Raw genomic sequence first — 22,862 nt, forward strand, 5'->3', positions numbered from 1 at the left:
AAAAAGGCTAAAATATCATGTGAATGGCTCCAAAATGCTATAACAAATGAACGCATGCTTACCAAGAAATGACATGAGAACCATACTTGTGCGTTTTGATGAAAGACGCATTATAAGGAGACACCTACACTCACCTAAGAGACACCGGACAGATATGTATGCATCGGTCTAAAGAGGCTCTACCTTACCATTTTTTAGCTTGCCACAAGTCAAGATCAAGCCTATTCGGTTCATTCTCCATCTTCTACCTACTATGTCAAGACGTCCCCATGTAGCTATTATCCCATCATTAAAGAATAAATCATTAGCAACAAGCCATTATTAGGATAAGCAAAGAGGAAACTAGGCTACAAGCATGCACAAAGCAAAAATTTCTCTCAAAAATTTTCAAATTTTCTACACTACATGCAAACTAAACTATATGCAAATGCAACAACCATTAGCAACAACCATCCACAAACTAAAACACCCATCCTTCCCAAAAGCTAACTATTCAAATCACCCAATCAAACCATAAAAATGGCTCAAAGCACAAAACAAGAAGGACTAGAGGTTATGTTTAATGGGTTGCAAGATCTAAAGTAATATGCAAAGCAATTAAAACTTACTCAACTCGCTAGCCCCCCCCCAAGCTAGCATGAATTCGGGGGATTTCTTCATCAATCAACTAAGAAAAGGGCCAAAAATTGAACCCCTTCCTCCCTTTCTTCTTCTTCTTACCACTACCACTTGATTCACCTTGGTGGCCACTTCCACTTGAATCATCCTCTTGAAGAGGAGTGACGTACTCACCAATATCTTGGCCACTACCAAGACGATCACCATAGCTACTAATCCCACCATACCCACCATATCCTCTATATCCTCCATATAATGCCTCAACACCATAATCCGAACCACAAAAATCCGGACCGGGTTCATATGTAGCAAATGTATCTGCATCATTGTTAGGAGGGGGAGGGGGAATAGGGGAAGGAGGAGGAAATCCACCCGGAGGATAAGTATAGAATGAAGGGTGTGGCCCCTCGGGTTGGACAACTCCTTGCCTAGAAAAATGATCATAAATAGGATGTAATGCAAGTCGTTGGTCATCACGAATTTGATTTACACCTAAGTTCATTTCCCGCATCATATTCATCATTTCTATGCTAGATGGTGACTCAATGCTAGAGGTGGAGTGACGTGCTCAAGAGGGTTGACCTCCCGCACGCCTCTCAACCGTGGTAGGCGGCTCACCTCTTAGGTCTAAATGTTAGGTAGGTCTAGTAAAGGGGTCACTTCCACGATGAGGCTTAGTGTGAACCAAAGCCTTAATTTCTTTCTTTTCCTCGGGTAGACTAATGGAGTCTTTCCTACCTATCTTCCAAACCATGTTAGGGTAAGCATTCCTAAACCAATTACAAGAAAGAAAATATTCATAATCAAGCCCAATTCCCTTTTCCCTAGACTCAAGCAATGGTCTCAAATTGGTATTCTCTTGGTTAAACCTACATAAGTGGTGTGCAATCTTAGTGACCAAAGCTCCTAAGACAATACAACTATTCTTGACATTACATTGTTTGGTCAAGTGGACCACAAAGTGGTAGGGGATATTGATTCCCCATTTCTCATCACCATTAACATTCAAGAAAGCACCCAAAATTTCTACCTCAATCTTCCTCACCGAGTGAGGTTCATTTCTCCCAAAAAAGGTCCATCCCATAAACCTTTGCCAAATCCTTATGTCGGGATAATGAATAAATTGATGAGGGGTATGATCCCAACCCGAAAAAGGCAAGTGAGAGATTGCATTCCAAGTCAAAACGGGGTTATAATCACCGGGTGATTCGATGGGTAAGTCCTTGAGAGGCAATTGAAAGATAACGGCAATGTCCGCTAAGTCCATTCTATGGTCTTCGTTAAACAAGCGAAAGGTAACAAAAACAATAAAACCGGGTTTCCTAGACCTATGAAACTCGAAAGAGCTCAAGAACTCAAGGGTGAGTTCGGGGAAGGTCTTATAATTCATTGTGTAACAATACTTCATACCAAGATTTTTAAACAAAGCTTTCACATTTTTCTCAATTCCAATGTTGTTTAAAGAAGCTTGGTTGATAAATTTTTTTGGTTTTATACCTTTGCTCTTCAAGATGACCCAATTGTTGTATTGAGCTTGTGAATTGAAGATCACACCCAGAAAATCTGGGTCTTGCCACTCCGGGACTTCTTCCATTTGCACATCCTCCGCAGCATGGGAGGATTCCGCCTCACATCTCCTTCTGTTAGAAGCACCTTGGATAGGAGGTCTTCTTGGTGCCATTTTTCTGAAATTGAAGACAAAAATTCATCTTAAGGCAAACCAAAATTCATCCTAATAGGCATAATAGTATGAATTAGTGAACTAATTCACACTACAAACATGTAATAAGCATTCTACAATCAATTTCTAGCACTAAAAAGCACAAAATCGAATTCCCCGAAATTGAGTTAGGGTTTGAATAATCCAATTAATTGATTGAAATGGATGAATGAAAAGAGAAAAGAGAAGGAAACTTACCAATTGATGTTAATGGGTGAATGAATCTTGCAAATCAATGAAGAAATTGATGTTTCCTTGTGATTTTAGGTGAAGTATTGAAGAAAATAATGGAAATAGAGAAGAGGAAAGTACCGTCGGGTTTGCAAGTGAAGGATAGAAGCTTTTTTGTTTTTACCCGTCAAATAGCAACAATAAAATCACAGAACCACGACCCCGATCTGGGCCCCCAACCCCGATCGGGGTTGACTACCTTTTCCCGTGTTTGACCTGCTCGTCTATGGAAGTGAATTCTTTTCTTTTTTTTCGAAAACCACGTCCCCGAACGGGGTTCTTGCATGGGGAAGCGTGCCAAATTCACTCCAAATTCTCCTTTCTTCATTTTCACCTAAAAATCACAAAAAGAAACACCGTCAAGTCGAGTATTTTATTACTAATCTACGAAAAACAATAAATTGCAGAAAATTAAAAACAAAAATAAATAAAAGCAATAAAAAGCTTGGGTTGCCTCCCAAGAAGCGCTGGTTTAACTTCCCGCACGACGAAAAAAAACTTGAGTCGGGTCAAGCTTTCTTTGGCAGAGGTTGAACGGTCATTTCCTCTATCACACCAACGATCACATTCTCATGGTAGAGCTTTAAACGATGACCGTTTACTTTGAATTTTTCGCCCTTGGTGGTCATCACTTCAACGGAACCGAACTTGTTGACATTTGTGACGGTATATGGACCGGTCCACCGTGATCGTAATTTTCCCGGAAATAGCTTGTAACGGGAATTGAATAACAAGACCTTATCACCAATTTGAAATTCTTTGTTCAAGATCTTCTTGTCATGCTATCTTTTCGTCCTCTCGGTGTAGAGACGAGAGCTCTAATAAGCTTGCAAGTGGAACTCATCGAGTTCATTAAGTTGCAATAGCCGCTTCTCTCCACTCAATTTCGGGTCCATGTTAAGTTCCTTAATTGCCCAAAAAGCCTTTTGTTCCATCTCAACGGGAAGATGGCACACCTTTTCATAGACCAACCTATATGGTGAGGTACCAATAGGTGTCTTAAACGCGGTACGGTAGGCCCATAAGGTGTCATCGAGCTTCATACTCCAATCCTTTCGTGATTTGGCAACAACTTTCTCAAGTATGGACTTGATCTCACGGTTGGAAACCTCCACTTGGCCACTAGTTTGTGGGTGATAAGCCAAGCCTCTTCTATGATAGACTCCATATTTTTCCAACAAAGCATCAAGTTGTTTCTCACCGAAATGAGTACCACGATCACTAATGATAGCTCTTGGAACACCGAACCGTGGAAATATGCTCTTCTTGAATAAGTTAATCACGGTGCGAGCATCATTGGTTGGAGTAGCAATTGCCTCTACCCATTTAGAGACATAATCAACGGCAACCAAAATATACCGATTCCCTTTTGAGGAAGGAAACGGTGCTTGATAATCTATGACCCAAACATCGAACATCTCTACTTCCAAGATACCATTTAGAGGCATCTCGTGCCTCCTTGATATGGAGCCCGTCCTCTGGCAAGCATCACAAGCCATCACGAAATTCTTAGCATCTTGGAACATAGTTGGCCAATAGAAGCCGGATTGCAATACCTTTGCAACGGTCTTGGATGGTACATGATGACCACTATAAGGAGAATAATGGCATCCTTCTAGCACCCCTTTCACATCTCAATGTGGGATACATCTCCGTAATAGTCCATCGGATCAATGTTTGAACAAATGTGGATCATCCCATAGGCAGAACTTGGCATCATGTAAGAACTTCTTCCTTTGTTGATATGAAAGGTTGGGTGGCAACTCTCTCCCAACTAGGTAGTTGGCTATGTCGGCATACCAAGGAGTATTGGCTTCCAACATCATTAGAACATCGTCGGCGAAGGAATCATCGATAGGTAACTCAATACCTCCATCATGGAACTTCAATCGGGATAAGTGATCGGCAACAACATTTTCGGCCCCCTTCTTGTCTTTAATCTCAAGATCAAATTCTTGCAAAATCAAGATCCATCTTATCAACCTTGGCTTAGCTTCTTGTTTGGCTAGGATATGCTTCAATGCGGCATGATCGGTATGAACAATGACTTTGGAACCGATCAAGTAAGAGCGGAATTTGTCTAAGGCATAGACAATGGCAAGTAGCTCTTTCTCCGTCGTGGCATAGTTAATTTGAGCCGCATCCAAGGTTTTTCTAGCGTAGTAGATAGCATGGAGAACCTTATCATTTCTTTGTCCTAGCACGGCACCTACCGCATAGTCACTTGCATCACACATGAGCTCGAATGGCAAGTTCCAATCCGGTGATTGGATGATAGGTGTGGAAATCAAAGCTTTCTTGATCCTATTAAAAGACTCAAGACAATCGTTAGTAAACACAAAGGGAGCATCTTTTAAAAGAAGCTCCGTAAGGGGTTTGTCAATCTTAGAAAAATCTTTAATAAAACGGCGGTAGAAACCCGCATGGCCTAAGAAACTCCTTACACTCTTCACATTTACCGGTGGGGGTAGTTGCTCAATAACTTTGACCTTAGCACGGTCCACTTCAATTCCTCTTTCGGAAATAATATGACCAAGCACCACTCCTTCATTTACCATGAAGTGGCACTTTTCCCAATTCAACACCAAATCAACCTCTTCACAACGCTTTAAAACTTTGGACAAGTTAGTCAAACAAGCATCAAAAGAAGAACCATAGACACTAAAATCATCCATAAACACCTCCATGATAGACTCAATGTAGTCGGAAAAGATGCTTATCATGCAACGTTGGAAAGTGCCGGGGGCATTACAAAGACCAAAAGACATTCGACGGCAGGCAAATGTACCATAGGGACATGTAAACGTGGTCTTCTCTTAGTCATCCGGGTGAATGAGTATTTGAAAGAACCCGAAATAACCATCTAGGTAGCAAAAATATTTGTGGCATGCCAACCTTTCCAACATTTGGTCAATAAAAGGTAATGGGTAGTGGTCTTTCTTGGTGGCTAGATTTATCCTCCTATAGTCAATGCACATTCTCCAACCCGTCACAATTCTAGTTGGAATTAGCTCATTTTTATCATTTTTGACTATGGTTGTTCCTTCTTTCTTAGGGACCACTTGGACCGGACTCACCCATTTAGAATCGGAAATCGGATAGATAATTCCCGCATCTAACAATTTAAGCACTTCCTTTTTGACCACTTCTTGCATGTTAGGATTTAGACGTCTTTGACCTTGGACACATGGTTTATGATCTTCCTCAAGATTAATTCGGTGCATGCAAAATTCGGGACTTATGCCTTTTAAATCGTCAAGTTTATAACCAATGGCTTTCTTGTGAGACCTTAAGACATGAAGCAATTTAGCCAATTGAATATCATTTAATTTAGCACTAACGATTACCGGACACATCTCCTTATCATCTAGAAAAGCATACCTCAAATTGGAAGGAAGGGCTTAAGGTCGGGTTTTTGTACCTCAAGATCTTGAGGTGTAGCAACCAAGCCTATAAAATGTGAGCTCTCTTCCAATTATAGCTCCTCTCCATCCAATTCTTGCTCCAAAGCATCAATCTCCTCATTTCCAATCTCATCGTCACCTGAAAATGATTCTAAAAGCAAGAGTGCCTCCAAGGGATCTTTAGATAAAGATCGAGGTGTAGAGTCTTCTATAACGATGTCAACAACATCCAAAATGTAAATAGAATAACAAGACTCTTCTATCATTGGACTCTTCATGGCACTATTCAAATATATGTGACCTTATCGTCACCCACTTCAAATGTAATTTTACCATTCTTGACATCAATTAACGCACCCGCGGTGTGTAAAAATGGTCTTCCCAAAATGATTGGGATTTGGGCATCCTCGGCCATGTCAAGAACAATAAAATCAACCGGAATGAAAAACTTACCAACTTTAACAAGAACATCCTCCAAAACTCCCAAAGGGCGTTTTATAGAACGGTCCGCCATTTGCAATGTGACACTAGTGCATTTTAAGACTCCCATATTAAGCTTAGGACAAATAGAGTGAGGTATTACACTCACACTAGCACCTAAATCGCATAAAGCTTTGTCAATTTGGTAGGTGCAATTTGTGCATGGAATAGAAAAGCTACTAGGATCTTTTAATTTAGGAGGGGACATGTTTTGCAAAAGAGCACTCACCTCGGCGGTGAGAGCTATTGTTTCAACCTCATCAAAAGTCCTCTTCTTAGTTAAAATTTCCTTCATGAACTTAATGTAAGTTGGAATGTGAGTGATTAATTCGGTAAAAGGAACGGTTACCTGGAGATTATTCACAACTTCCATGAATTTACCGAATTGAGAATTCTTTTGATGCTTTTCCAATCTATGAGGAAATGGCACTTTGAATTTTTCCAGAATCTTTGCTTCAACATCTTTCTTTGGAGGAGCATCCTCCACTTCCTTGACTTTTTCAACAACAAATGGATCATCCACTTTCTTGGGAATTTCTTCATTTTCCTTATCATTTGGAGGGATCTCCAACTCAACAAGCACCTCCTAATCTTCTTTGGGCATGGATGGCCCATCATATTTTATACCACTTCTTAAGGAGATAGAATTAAGGGTAACATGTGGTTGCTCACCTTGAGGGGGTAGTTAACCCGATTTCCTTGAGGAGCTAGATGAGGCCAATTGAGCCATTTGTTGCTCCAACATCTTAATTGCGGCATTTTGAGCTTGCTCATTCTTTTGGATTTGAGCCAACAATTCCTTCTGCATACGGACTATCAAGCCCTCAAGCTTACCTCCTTCTTGGTTGTTTTGTTGGGCATTTTGTGGTGGAGGTTGATTTTGTTGGACATTGTTTTGTGGGGGCCTTTGTTGATTTTGATAACCCGGTGGAGGGACATATTTTTGTTGTTGAGGGACATAGGCATTTTGTTGTGGTGGGGGTTGTGGTTGAGGATTTAGCACATTGTTGCTTCTATAAGACATATTCGGGTGAATCTTGAATTTGGGTTATATGTGTTTGAGAATGTACCCGGTGGATAAGCATTTTGTCTTAAAGCTAGAAAGGCATTTACCTCTTCAATAGGAGCTTAGCAATGAGCGGCATAATGACCCGCACCTCCGCAACCATCATACACAACGATTTGGCTTGTTGAAGACATAGCATTGACTTGTTGAACGGAATCTCTAGCATCCCTTTCCGCCAATTGTTGTTGGAGCAAGGCAATTTGAGCTAGCAAAACGGAGTTGTTGGAGGATTCTTCTTTACCTTTGGATGACACAACTCGGGAATTGACATATTGTGCATCATGGACTGCTATAGATTTGATCGTGGCATGAGCAAGGTCGGTGTCAATTTGATCAAACCGCCCATTGTTGGCACAATCAAGAATCCTTCGGGACTCGGCACAACATCCATTGTAGAATGTTATTGCTAGAAACCAATCATCTAGCCCATGATGTGGGCATTGTCTTTGAAGCTCTTTGTACCTCTCCCAAGCCTCATATAAGCTCTCAAGAGCTTGTTGACGGAATCCGGTAATTTGGCTCCTCAAAGTTTGAGTTTTCTCCGGTGGAAAAAACTTTTGATAGAAGTCTAGAGCCAAAGTCTCCCAATTGGTGATTCCCATGGCAGTGCGGTCAAGGCTATTGATCCAAAGCTTGGCCTTGTCCTTCAAAGAGAAAGGGAAAAGTATTTCCCTTATTTGGGCTTGAGTGACGCCCGTTTGACGGATCATGGAGCAATAGTCACAAAAGTTTTGCACATGAAAATTGGGATCCTCCAAAGGACTTCCCCCAAATTGCTTCCTCTCCACAAGGCTAATGAAAGCCAGTTTGATCTCGAAGTCTGGCGCGGTGATTTGAGTGGTTGTGATACCGGCCGGAAGCATGGCCGCGGTGGGCTTTGAGTGATCGAAAAGTTTCACCATCTTTTTGGTAGTAGATGGTGGTGGTGGTGGAGATGATGAACTTGAAACCTCCTCCTCTTCAAGGGCTTCTAGATCGTCTAAATAAGACTTTCTAGCACTTTCGGCTTGTACAGGAGAAGAGGCCTCTTTTACTTCCTTCCAAAACCGTCGTCTTCTCCTAAAGGTTCTCTCGGGATCGGAATCCGGTGAAAGCAATTCTCCCTTGCATGAGGACCTGGGCATAAGACAACAATTTCTAGAGAAGTGATAAGTAACGGTCTCAAGGAACAAGTGTTCCCCAAGACAAAGGAAAACAAGATAAAAATCGACAATTCAAAACGTAATAAAACCGTGTCCCCGGTAACGGCGCCAAAATTTGATAGGCTTATCGCGTACCTATGCAAAGATAATTTCCCTAGACACAAATTAATGTAGTAATAGGGGTCGAACACAAGGAAACGGGAATTACGTCGTGAATTGCTATGGGTAGATTTTTATCAAGGTCGACTTTGATTTAGGTTTGGTTTGTTTGGTTGATGATTAATAAAAATTATGATGTAAATTAAATAATAAAAGAGAGTCTAAAGGGTTCGGGTCACTCATGCAAAGGTAAACATATGAATATGGTAAATTCGGTACTAATAATTTTGTCCATTGTTTAGGCTTAGAGATACCCACCTTACGACATTAGTATCAACCATAGACCGGGTCCTAGAGAAACTCTTGTCCATGACTAGGTCGTCCTACCACACATGCTTAGTCTAATTCAATTCCGTGCCTCTCGACTTTAGAACGAATGAACAAACTTAAACTACGATTACGACCGATAACCAAAGATTAAACGTAACAATACAAACATGTGATGGAAACAATTGAACAATATTATTATCAACCTATTTAAAAATGTTATATATTTGACTTTGCATGGCTCTCCTAGCCTTTAGACTAGGAAATTTAGCTACTCATACTAAAATATAAATTGCAAACTAAATTATAAGAAATGATAAACATGGTTGTATGATTTATATGGATTAGATGATATAACATGTAAAAGGAATAATGCTAATGTAAAATGAAGTACTTAATTATAAACTATGTGGTAACTAAATTAGAAATGTGAAATTGCAAACTTTGAATTAGAAATACCTTAATAGAAGAGAACTTATATGGAAGAACAAATAACAATAACCAAATGCTTGAATATCAAATGCTTGAACAATAGTTGGTAGTACAAATGTTGAAAGATTAACTAATGGAATGCTTAACAACTTGTAAATTAAAATGAGAAAACTAATGAGAGAAAATATAATGCTTGAGCCTATTGTAAGTAAACTTAGACGTGAAAATGAGAGATGCCCTAAACCTTGGAATACCTCTCCTATTTATAGGAGAGGTGAAAGAAACGTAAGCTTTCATGATGCATGCAGCCTCGATCGGGGTTGGGTGGCCCCGATCGGGGTCGTGTGTTTCTCTACCGTTTCCATTAAATCCCATCTTAATTAGTAAGAGTATCCTATGTGGGTGATTAATTAGCGATTAATCACCCGGTTTAAGACCTCATCTCTTGGCATCCTAGGTAGCTTGGAATCATATTCTTTCCTCTCTGATTTGGACTTGAACATTTGGGCTTGACTTTGATTGTTGACTTCTCTTGCATTTTTATTTTGATCCAACATTTTCCTCATACAAACCCATGCAACTTGAAATACAAAGTCCATGCAACATCCAATTCTTAGTCCATTTAGTCTTCTTTCCACTTAGCTTGCAATTTCTAGCATCCTTGTAGTATTTTAGCTCCAAAAAGATTGTTTCCTACAAAATATGTCAAAACTTCCAAAACAACTAGAAATGCAAATATTAGCTATAAAACACTTAAGATAAGTGCTAAAGACATGTAAAATCAAGCTAATATAGGGGGTTAAAATGTATAAAATATGCACTTATCACTCAGGAAGCTGACCAGATGAGTTTTGATGCTGATCTCAGTAGAAGGTGCTCGATCGAGAGCTTTGGATGGTCGATCGAGTAGTTTGGCTGCTGCAGTTGGTCGATCGAGTATGTGCTATGCTCGATCGAAAGGAGCTTATTTGGAAGTGTTCGATCGAGAGCCTAAAGTGCTCGATCGATCGGTTTGGCTGGAAGAATACTCGATCGAGGGGAATAAAAAGCCTCAATCGAGTGATTTGCTATGTTGCACGGGTTAACTAATCCGTGTTAGGTTTATTTTGTTAATAAAAACGCTTCCCTATATAAGGAAGTCGTCATTAGGTTATAATCACGTTTGACACTCTTAATTACTCTTAATCTCTGGAACTTTTTCTCTTAATCACTGCTACTTGTTCTTTACGCCGGATTAGCTTTATTGTAATCTTTCTCTTCTCTTAATCTTAATCCAATACTTTGTTTCTCTTAATCCTTGTTCTATTATTCTTTTGTTATCGATTTGTTTAGTTTATGCTTAATCTTATTCTCTCTATTTTGTCTTTTCTTGGTATGCTTATGTTTATTGTTATTGTTATCGATATCAAAAGCATGAGTAGCTAATCTCCCTATGTTAGGATTAGGGGAGCCATGGTAGTGATGTGACGATGTTGTATATAGGCTAGACGATTTATTTGTGAGAATTTGTCCCCATAGCAATATAACTGTAATTTGTTTAGTTGAGTGCACGCTTCTGAATATTTTTAATCAGGTTAAATTCATTCCTGGATTGAAAGATTGGAGAGAACAGACCTGCTAAGAACAGTAGACTACCTAATGAGGGCGAAAGTTAAGGTAATAGTAGTCTAGGGTGGATAGCGGACCGAAAGGACCTTTCCCTTGCCCTTCTCACAGTAGATTGTCTAGGCTATTTATGACTGAGTTAGTAAACTGCCGTGGTGAACCGATATCCTGACATATCTCTCTTTATCTGATCACACCTTCATTTTTCTTGCTTTTATCGCTCTTGTCTTTATTCCTCTTACCTTATATTTTTAGTAGTTTAGTAAACAAATTTCAAAACCCCCATTTGTGACTAGATAGACGGACTTACAGATAGATACTTAGCCTCCCTGTGGAGATCGACCCTACTTATAGCTCCTTTTTCCTCTATTGACTCAGACTTAGACACTCCAGTTGAAAATATTGAATATTGTGTTGTTATAGTGACACCTCTGCCTCAGACTGAGAGGAAAAAGGAGGACCATTCTGTTGTTTTCCTTGTTACCGGTACAGACAGAATGGATACTGGAGATGTTATCGGTCATAGTACAGTTAAAGTCCAATTAAGTGATGGGAATGATGCAAATAAGAATGCCACTGCCAATAAATATGCCAGAGGAAAGAAGAAGGTGGACGCGTATGTTGACGCGAATTAATCCTTTGCTATCAATTCAAAATCCAGCTCATGGTGATCCAAGAGGACGGTCCACGATGCTGAAGGGACCTCCTCCAGTCAGAAGCCCTCTTATGGGCTACTACAGTGTTTTGGAAGATAAGCGGGGAGTGCCCCGTTGTAACATTTTGTATTTTTGAATTTCCGTTAAACATTTTAATTGCTTTTTAGACTTTTAGACAATAGGATAGTTAGTTTTAGCGAAAACCAAATATAGACTGCGTATTTTTGTGATTTGGTATTTGCGGGAAGTATTTCTACGTGTTTCTATGCAAGTTTTGGGAAGATGTATCGCATTGGGACGTGTGCCAAGAGAAAACAACTCGATCGAGTACTTTTTGTACTCGATCGAGAGGATTGCCCAGGATTTTTGTTCGATCTAGCAGTTCTGGTCTCTCGATCGAATTGTCAAAAAGAAGGAGTTCTCGATCGAGGAGATTTTTACTCGATCGAGCAGCATGGATGATGAAGTCCTCGATCGAGTGGTTTCAAATCACTCGATCGAGTGACTAAGGCTTATAACACGCAGGGAGACTTTCTTCCTTTCTTCTATTTTTATTCCAACTTTCATTATTCCCCTCTTTATGCGATAAACCCTCTAAAATCCTCCCAAAACTTCCATTTTTCTTCCCTATTACCAAGTTAATCTCCCACATTGTGCTTATTGTTGGATTTTTGACATTTACCCCCTATTTCCTCCTTCAATTTTGTCTTTGTTGCATTTTAATTCGGGTTTTAGGGTTCTTCAAGTCGAGTTTTAATTCGACTAATTTCTTGCGCTATTTGTCGATTTCTTTGCTTATTCTTGTGGGTTATTAATCAAGTAAGTTTTCCCCGTTAATTATTGGTTGTTTTTCGACCTTAATTAGAGGGTTAGGGTTTCGAATTTTTTGAAAAATTAGGGGAAATTGTGTTTAATTGTTTGTTTGATTAATTTATACACTTATTTGATTGATTAGGATGGATAGTAACACGATGCCCTCGACTAGTTCTACTGTTACCCCATCCCTGTCTGAGACGGTGTCCCTGCTGTTGCCACCGTCGTTTCTGTTGTTACCACTGCTGCCACTACTGTTGGTACTGTTCCCTCTTTGGTGACGACCCCTGCTGCGTCGTCACCCGTTGTCGCAGCTGCTTTCCAGTCTGCCCTAGTACCCCGCCCAGTTCCTGGACTGGCTTCTTCTTCGGGTATTGCTGGCCGTGGACGGGGTCGAGGACGAGGTACTCCAGTTGCTGGACGTGCCACTGCCATGTTCCGTACCGATGACTCCTTGGACCCGCATCCTGACTATCCTGAGGTACGTTTCGTTAACTCGATTCATCGTACTCGTTTTTATAACTTAGAGCGCTGTGACATTAGTTCTACAAAATTTTTGTGTCGGATCACCCTTGAGAAATTGGGGATTTACGAGCCTGTTGCTGAGTTGTTGAACGGGACGGGGATGAACGGGTTGAATACTATGAGTGCCTTGACCTACCCGGAGCTGACCCTTGAGTTTTTCAGCTCCTTTACCTTTTCAGCTGCCGCCAACGCCACAGACCACGACAGCCCTTGTGTCTCCTTTCGGTTGTTTAACCGAACTACGACCTGGACCTTAGCTGAGTTAGGTAGTAGGTTAGGTTTGTCCTGTCACGGTGAGTCGGACACTCCTAGAAAGGTCCTACGTATGCTTTCGCGGATCTTGGCACATACCCTTTTTGAGGAGCGAAAGCTCGCTCATGTTCACCTTCCCCCAGCCCGTTACTTTTTGTGTCTCATTGGAGGGACGATTTTTGGCCGTAAAGAGCCTAACAACATTAACAATGTTGAGTGGTCAATTTTAGGGGGCTATTTAAACATTGATAGCGAGGGCCCCTTTGTTCTTAACATTGCTTATCTGACAGCTCAATATTTTAATGCTGTTGGGAAGCAGAAGACGGGCGCCATTGTCGGTGGTGGCATAGCCACCTACCTCGCCCGTTCTATCTTCACCGACTTTCCCCGTGACTTGGCACATATAGATAGGGAAAAGTACCTGAATGTTCCTGCCATGTTGGCAATGTTTTGGTTAGATTCAGACCAGTGGACTTGGAAGATTTGTGGTTCCTTGTCCGTGACCTTACCTTACACCGACATACGCCGTCTTGTACCTTTGACCACTATGAGGGGTAGGTTGTCTCCACCTTTGTCTTTCTACTACCTTCCACTCGCTCCACCTACCATTGCTTCCGCTTCTAAGAAGCGGAAGAGACCTGAGACTGGAGAGGGATCCACGCTGATTGAGGCTGGACAGTCTTCCACGCCTACGCCTACGCCTACACCGATCCCTATCCCCACTCCTTCTGTTACACAGCCGGTCTACCCGACTAATTGTGTTCCTCCTCCACCTTTTGAGGCGTCCGAGGTCATCGACCAAGGGCGCCGTGACAGTTTGCTTCTTGAGTTGCTCACCAGGCAGGCTCGTATGGAGCGGGATCAGGCACTTGCCTTGTTCCCTCTGTACGAGTATCACATGAAGAGAGGACGCCCCGTTCCCGATGGCTGGCCACACCCTTCTTTCTACCGGTACCCGGCGGAGGGGTACCCGAAGCCAGATAGCGAGGCAGACAATGTTGAGCAGGAAGAGAGGGCCAGAGCTGACGAGAGGAGGAGGAGGGAGCAGGAGCGAGATCCTGACTTTGTGGTGGTAGAGGAGGAGGAGGGCGACAAGTAGGTACTGGTCTACTCACTTCCCTAGTTTTCTGGCTGGTTTGGGGAAGTTCGTCATTTTGTATGTATTTTTTCTCTTTTATTTATTTTCGTCTCTTTATTTATTTATTTTATTCATTTATTGGTTGTTTATCCCTTTCCCTATATATATATACTACTGGTGTATGCTGGAAGACAACGAGGACGTTGTCCGTTTTGGTTTGGGGAGGGTATTGCATCCTTTGAGTCTTCATTTGCATTTGTTTTTGCATTCACGTTTATTTTTCTGCTTGCATTTGTTTTTTATTTCAAAAAATAAAATGAAAAATCCAAAAAAAATATATAGAAAATTTCAAAAAAAATCAAAAATTCACGTTTCATTTTGCATATAAGTTGAGTCGAAACGGTAGATTTTCGTGATGAAATTGCACTTTAACTTGTCATATCACTTGAGCCTTACATCTAATTGGCAGTTATTAGTTTAGTCATGCGCATATCTACGAGTTAATGTTGAAAATATAGCTGATTGTATAGAATTGACCTGATAAAATTGGCAAACTTCTTTACAATTTCTAAGTTTTTAGAGCCTTATGAACTGGTGTCATTCATGACCAGTTCATATAGGAATTGAGAGTAGTACTCCTTGCATAGCATGTTCATCACATTTGCACATTTATGAGATTCGATTGCCTTTTGCTTGCATACATTCGGGTTTGTGGTTGCTGTCACATGCAGGGAGGTGCTTAAAATTTCCCCCTTTCTTTTATTTTCACCCATTTAGCCCCACATTAACCAAAAATAGCCTTTTGACCCATTAGCTACACCCAAATTAAGCTTGTCAGTCAAGCTAGTTTAGTGTAATTTTTGTGGTATATCTTTTATTGCTGCGATTTGGTTCGTCCTCATTTATATAGATTTGGTAGAAAAAGAAAGAAGCGCGGGCAGGAAAACGAGAAAAGCATGGAAAAGGATGAAAAAAAAAGAAAAAAAAAGAAAATGAAAAAGAAAGAAAAAAAACGTGAATCAGAGGAAAAAAGAAAGAAAGAAAAAGAAAAAAAGAAGTTGAAATGAGAATGAGACCGTATTAAAAAAGGGAAGTTTGTGACGGTCTTACTCCTCTGTTTTATTCATATCTTTTTTAGGAGATTGTGTAAATCGTTAGTGAGTTTTGTGCCAAAGAAGGGCACTTGTGTTTGATTTCTAGTCAGCTGCGAATCGGATAGTCTTATATGGTCCTGTTTAGGTTCTAGCTTGACGCTTTACCTCCATATTTCCATAATCTGTTTTGCCTTTTCTTACCTGTAACCTCACTCTCCCATATCATTTGTAAGCCCTCGGTTGTGACGGACATTGTTGGTTGGAATGTATGTGCGGTGTTTGGAATCGTCTGTCATTTTTGTTGCATGCATGTTATGTAGGTCGCAGTTTAGGTGAGTGATTGATTTCTCTTCTTCTCTTAAACATATTGTGACACCCTCATTTTTAGCAATAAATAAACACGTAAATTCTACAGAAAAACTGACAGGATATATTTGTAATTGGTTCAACTAAATAAAACCTGTAATTTTAAAAACTTTTCTAAACCATTCACAAACATTCCCAAATGAAGAGTGCCAAAACCTGCAAATACTAACAAACTAATTTACATAATAATACTAAGTCGTGAGAATAAAGTGATTCAAACCAAAGTAAAAGAGGGAGACATATGTCCCTCCAAAATATAAACACAACCATATGTTTAAAGGTTTACTACAAAATATAACCAAACTAAGTCCAAGGTTCTTTTGCTCACTAGCTCGTCCGTGTACCCCATCTAATCTTCATCAACCTGTCAATCGCATTTTATACAAACACGAAAGCCACAATTCAGTGGGGAGTAACTTCGAGTCCTCCCAGCCACGAAATGTCATATTTAATGTAACATGTAAACAACATCATAAATCAATTAATTATAGAATATTCTAACATATGAACACTAAACTGCCCAAATTAAACTATCATGTGAAACATATATCAAGCAGTAATCCAAACTTTATCAATTGTAACCAGCTTGCATCTCACCTATTACAATTCATAAAATCACCATACAAGAAAGGGCAATATATCAAAGACAGGCATAAGTTCTTAGCACCGTCAATAGTCACTCTGTAACTCGAGTCTATACCACGAGGTAGGGAAGGTAATCGAACCGGTATCTTGGCTCAGAGGTTCTATCAAAACATGGCCAAGACACAACACAACCCTAGCCTAAAATCTGCGCAGACCTAGACATGCGGATACACACCACTGCACCCAAGACTCACAATTTTTCTAAAACAAAGTGAGTACCCTAAGGAGTCCACCAAAGGGTTGGCTAGTACTTAAGCTGACCACTTACCCTCAAAATAAGTAACGAGGTCATGCCCCAACTTGGATATAATCCCACCAAGTCAGGAACACAAAGGCTATTAAGCAGTGAACATATACTCGTCAAAGACTATAAAGTCCTATCTATGACAAACACAACAACCTGCAAGAAGTATTCAATACCAAATTCCATTTCAAGCAATATTAACAATATTAAAGGTTTCGGGGAATCTAAGGCCGTTTCTACAATATAAGAACCCATTCAAAACAACCAACCACATATGTGAAATAAAAACATAATTAATGGCCTAAAACAAGAATAAGGCCAAATATCCACTTTTCACAAAAACTCATCCAACCGAATTTTTACCCGCAACCCCGGTCTGCGGCAGTACGGGTTCAATCGCGGTGACCAATCACTCAATTTATCGACATCGATTGAGTCAAAGGGACTAAGGCTCAGTTTTCGGCATAATCATCCAAACATTACAATTATCGCTATAGAATACATTTTAAGCCTATTCATTGCAATTTCATATTATAACCTATCCTAACATGTGCCAACTACCAATATAAACATAACTTTACCATCAACATTATATTTACTACTAACATTATTCATTTCATAAGACTACCCATATGTTACTTATACTAAATTTAACATTAATAAACCCGAAACGACAAACAACGCATGGAAAATCGCGAAAACAAGCAACAGGCCAACCCGGGCCTGCCGTGGGCCTGCACGGGCCTGTTGGGCCGCCACCCCAAACCCTCCATTTCTCCATTTTTGTTCAGTTTAACATCGTTTGAAGCATCAATTAATCATTCCCATTTCGTTTCCATACTAATATGTGAACTTAAACTAACAAAAGACATGATTTTAACCCATATATTCATGTGAAATAAACTACCCAAATAACATTCACCAAAATCATACAAAAAGCAAAGAATGTGACATTTAATCGTCGAGTAACTCGAAATATGTTACCTTAAGCTAGAAAAAGGCAAATAACCCTTGAGAAAACCCTAAAAACAGTAGCTACCCATCCTCCTCTACTATATAGGAGTCCCCTATATCATCCTCATAATCTTCACCTATTAAAAACAACAAAAACACAACAATAATCACTAAAACCGAAATTATGCCCCAAAATCATCTTAAATCAACATAATGAAAACTGAAATTAAAACATACTAGGATGTAGATCTTGAAGAGAGGATTCCGAAAATATAAATTTTGCGAAAATCAGACTAGAAACGAAGAAGTTATGATGAAATTACGATTGTAAGATTATTTTTTTTTTTTGTGGATTTCGGTCAAGAGGCACAAAAGAAGAACAAAGGAAGTTCTAGGAAGGAATGGGAAGGAGGAAGAGGAGGTGTGCCGAGAAAGGAGAAAGAGGAGCGGGATTTGGCGGAATTTCATTAGTCGGTTTTGGCTCGTTACGACGATAATTAGAACCGTTTGTCAAATGCAAATTCCGACAATGCCAAAGTTCTTAAACACGAGTTTACAAGAAGATTGAGTACTCATATGACCCATTTCCAAAATCGTTTGCTCAATTTTCAAAAGAATTGCCATTTTTTCCCGATATGCCCTTATTTCGAAATAAAATGTTTTTACACGGTTTAAACTATTTTTAAACATTTCGAAACTATCAAAATAAATACTTTACTTCAAAATATAATAGAATTACATTTCATTGAATTATTATTACTTCAAATACATTAATATTAAATTCAACTTGATTAATAAATTACTTTCGCAAAGTAATAACGGTCCGAAATTACGGGGTGTTACAATCACCCCTCCTTTTAAAAAGTTTCGTCCTCGAAACTTAGAAGGAGAATTTATAGTAAACAACATCTTAATAATATAATCATAAGAAAAATATAGGTGTCTTTTCAATGAAACGGTGATACTCTTGTTGATCAGACAAGAACATCCACATTCCTATCAAGATATATATATAAAAAAATATTTCTACACAAATAAATGAGAAAACCCATTATTGGGACGTCACCAATAACGAGATTTAACACTCATTAATGTTAAAACCATTAAAAATCATAAAAGCATTTTTTAAAATTTAGTTTAAAATTCTATAATAAGAATAATATCTTTACTAATTATGATTAAATACGGCTTAGTAACGCGGAAACAGAGTAAGAAAAAGGAATGCCTTACGAGAATAATTCAGGATATTTAGCTAACATAGAAGCTTCAGTCTCCCAAGTCTCTTCTTCGACATTTCCACAACGCCAAAGAACACGGACTAGAGGTACAACTTTGCTCTTAAGTTGCTTGCTGGCTCTTCAAGGATCCGGATCGGCCTTTCTTCCAAAGTCAAGCTAGGGTCTAAATCTGGAATTGAAATCGGTAACTAAAACATTTAAAAGTCACTTACCGTAAGAATCAAAATTCTTTCAAGAGCTTCAACTAAAATTTTCCGACAGAACCAAACTCTCATCAGAAGAACGGAAGTGTTCTCGTTACGTATTGAAGAACATCACATTCCAAATCAAAGATAAGGTCAAAAGGCAAATCATTTGTATAAATCAAAAATCAAAATACCTTCAAAAACATTAATGAAGAGTTTTCAAAAATATAAGTCTCATTCATGGAACGGAATTGTTCTTGTCGTGCACACAAGAGCGCTAACTTTCTAAGTCAGAGACAAATTTAAAACAAAAACTATTCGCCGACAAGCGTAGAACAAGTTATCAAACTTTTCCATTGACTAGTTCTAACATCCGATCAACGTTAAAATCAAAATAAGAGAAAGGTAGTCTACTCAAATTTTCTTTTGCAAAAAGCCCAAATAAAAATAAAGGTTTCACCTTTAAACTAAAAGGAGAGTTAAATTCCTGAAATATAATATTAAACTTTAACAAAGGCATCATGATTAGATCAAAGTGAATAGAATTTGGATAAAATTTACAAAAATCTCAGGTTTAGCAACTCAAAACCATGATAAAGAAGTCTATACTCAAAGAACAATTAGAGAATTAAATCAATTTTCATTTTCCAAATCTTTACAAGCAGGGAAAATTTTGTAATAGTAACATAAATTTTTAACAATGAACCAAAAATGGTAGCTTAAATATTTAGAAATTGTGTGACATGAAAAGTAAGTTAGACATCATAGATACAAGTATGCTAAGAGGGTTCAAGCTTAACCAATCAAAAGAGCTATGATGAATTTCATGGGGTAAGAATTGAAGTCGAACCTAAAAGGGTGTCAGAGATGGAGTTTCATAGGTTACCAACATCAAACTTATGAGAGGAGTATGATGAAGTAAGGAAGAGAGGTATGAGCGGTAACGCTCATGATCAAGGAAGAAATGAAATTAGACAACAAGGAAACGCCAGACACTCTTATCTCAAACAACAACATCACTCAAAACGGTTCCGAAAACTTCCTAACAACAAAACTCATAACTACATCACTCCCAAGGGTTTCCTCAATCGCTTATGTTACCTCATCCTAATCTATTCCTTGAAACAAGGTACTCCACTATAGGTGTGATCTCATCGCTCCAAATCCTCAAACATCCAGAAACAACTTTCACAAGCTTAAGGTCAAGGCTTCCAACAAAGCTATATTCGTATCCAACTAGTGTCAACTATGGGTTCCTCAAAAAAAAGTAAACCTTCAATCAAGAATCCCAATACCAAGCTCTAAACTCCAAGAGAAGGTTCCTCAAATATTCCACAAGGTTCTCATTTCAAAACAAGGTAGTAACATACCAACCCCAAAATCTGAAAAATCAATAGGATCTCAAGTTTCTCTATTCTTTTACTTATTAAGGATTCCCAAAAGCGGAACTACACTCAGCTACAACATCATCCCATCATCTCAAGTACTCAATGCGACCTCAAGGTCTATAAAACTATAGGGTTGACAAATTCTTCTCAATACTAAGTCTTTCTCAACTCAAGAACTCTCAAGAGCCAACTAATACCAAATCACATCACCAATCCATTATGGTCATCAACATCCCAAGGAGTATTCTTTCAAATTTGACATCCTAAAACTTACTTACCATCAAATTCCCAAGGAACAAGGTCTTAATTGTAACAACACTTTATCACCTAAGAGTTTCTAAAACCATGAATTGAAACTATGTTCTTTAACCTAACAATTGGTGTCAACCATACCATTACCCTTTCTAGTTACCAAAACAAGTGCTAAGACTTCCCAACAATGTAGCTTACTCTCACTCTCATACCATACCTCAAGTAGTAATCAATATCACTCACTAAAACCAACTAATAATCCCACCATTAGCTTTTCTCATATGGTCATACACATTATCAAACTCTCATGTCCAAAGTGATTATGGAAGCCAATCACAACTCGACTTACTTAGTCAATCCTACATCCTCAAATCCACCATTCAGTTTCCTCCATTTTAAGTCAAGTACTAAGCACTAGTATCCCAGACATAAACAACAAAGCCAAGTTCTATAACTTTAATCACATAGGCAATTCATTCCTAACACAAAGAATCCACCAATCAATTATACTCACTTTGTCAAGGAACTAGGTATAAGAATCCTTAAGTATGTCTCATCACCTTACCTAAGTCTTTCTAACATCACGACTTCTCAAAGCCAGGGTTAAGGGTTAGACATAAACAATCTCCTCAAAAGTCGAACTTTCCAACCAAGGTCAACATTCCTCAAAAGAAAGAGTACTATCAAAAGGCGTTAAGTAAGGATAAGCAAGGAACAAAGGACAAGTTAGGAAATACAAGAGTGACTCACAAGGAGAAAGAAAAGAGGATTTAGAAGAAGGAATAAGCAATAAGAAGTAAGGGACAGGGCAAGGTACACAAAGAATGAGAAACATCTTCGAGGAAGTAGAAACATTCTTCAAAGTTGAACAAATCTTCAATTTCTGGCAATATGCACCATGTCTTGATCTTCACGTTGGTAAGTTCACGGTTATTGATCCAAGAACGCAACAAATATTAAATGACAATCAACAAACAGGTTAGTACCTAACAAAGAGCAAACACAAAGAGACTACAACATAAGGTCCTAAGTCTACCCATCTTACCCATCTCTCAAGTTTATTATTTTAAGGTCAAGTTATTTATATTGGGGTGCACAAACGTGCATCGGGAGCAACAAGCTCTGATACCAACTGTGACACCCTCATTTTTAGCAATAAATAAACACGTAAATTCTACAGAAAAACTGACAGGATATATTTGTAATTGGTTCAACTAAATAAAACCTGTAATTTTAAAAACTTTTCTAAACCATTCACAAACATTCCCAAATGAAGAGTGCCAAAACCTGCAAGTACTAACAAACTAATTTACATAATAATACTAAGTCGTGAGAATAAAGTGATACAAACCAAAGTAAAAGAGGGAGACATATGTCCCTCCAAAATATAAACACAACCATATGTTTAAAGGTTTACTACAAAATATAACCAAACTAAGTCCAAGGTTCTTTTGCTCACTAGCTCGTCCGTGTACCCCATCTAATCATCATCAACCTGTCAATCGCATTTTATACAAACACGAAAGCCACAATTCAGTGGGGAGTAACTTCGAGTCCTCCCAGCCACGAAATGTCATATTTAATGTAACATGTAATGTAACATGTAAACAACATCATAAATCAATTAATTATAGAATATTCTAACATATGAACACTAAACTGCCCAAATTAAACTATCATGTGAAACATATATCAAGCAGTAATCCAAACTTTATCAATTGTAACCGGCTTGCATCTCACCTATTACAATTCATAAAATCACCATACAAGAAAGGGCAATATATCAAAGACAGGCATAAGTTCTTAGCACCGTCAATAGTCACTCAGAACTCGAGTCTATACCACGAGGTAGGGAAGGTAATCGAACCGGTATCTTGGCTCGGAGGTTCTATCAAAACATGGCCAAGACACAACACAACCCTAGCCTAAAATCTTGAGACCTAGACATGCGGATACACACCACCGCACCCAAGACTCACAATTTTTCTAAAACAAAGTGAGTACCCTAAGGAGTCCACCAAAGGGTTGGCTAGTACTTAAGCTGACCA

At 39.0% G+C, this 22,862-nt stretch overlaps 1 protein-coding gene and 1 non-coding gene across 2 annotated transcripts in view; both read left to right on the forward strand.

Annotated features, from left to right (window-relative positions):
* LOC141621923 (uncharacterized) overlaps positions 1 to 22,862 on the forward strand; it is a 35,198-nt gene that overhangs the window by 10,079 nt on the left and 2,257 nt on the right. Inside the window, exon 2 of the mRNA XM_074438051.1 lies at positions 12,736 to 14,526. Coding sequence (XP_074294152.1) covers positions 13,027 to 14,469 — 1,443 coding nt within the window. The 5' untranslated portion in view covers positions 12,736 to 13,026 and the 3' untranslated portion in view covers positions 14,470 to 14,526. The remainder of the gene's footprint in view (positions 1 to 12,735; positions 14,527 to 22,862) is intronic.
* On the forward strand, positions 7,943 to 8,049 carry LOC141624660 (small nucleolar RNA R71). The gene has a single exon (XR_012534465.1). It is a non-coding gene; the product is annotated as a small nucleolar RNA R71 (small nucleolar RNA).

Source organism: Silene latifolia, chromosome X (assembly GCF_048544455.1).
Source record: "Silene latifolia isolate original U9 population chromosome X, ASM4854445v1, whole genome shotgun sequence".
NCBI classification, from domain to species: domain Eukaryota; kingdom Viridiplantae; phylum Streptophyta; class Magnoliopsida; order Caryophyllales; family Caryophyllaceae; genus Silene; species Silene latifolia.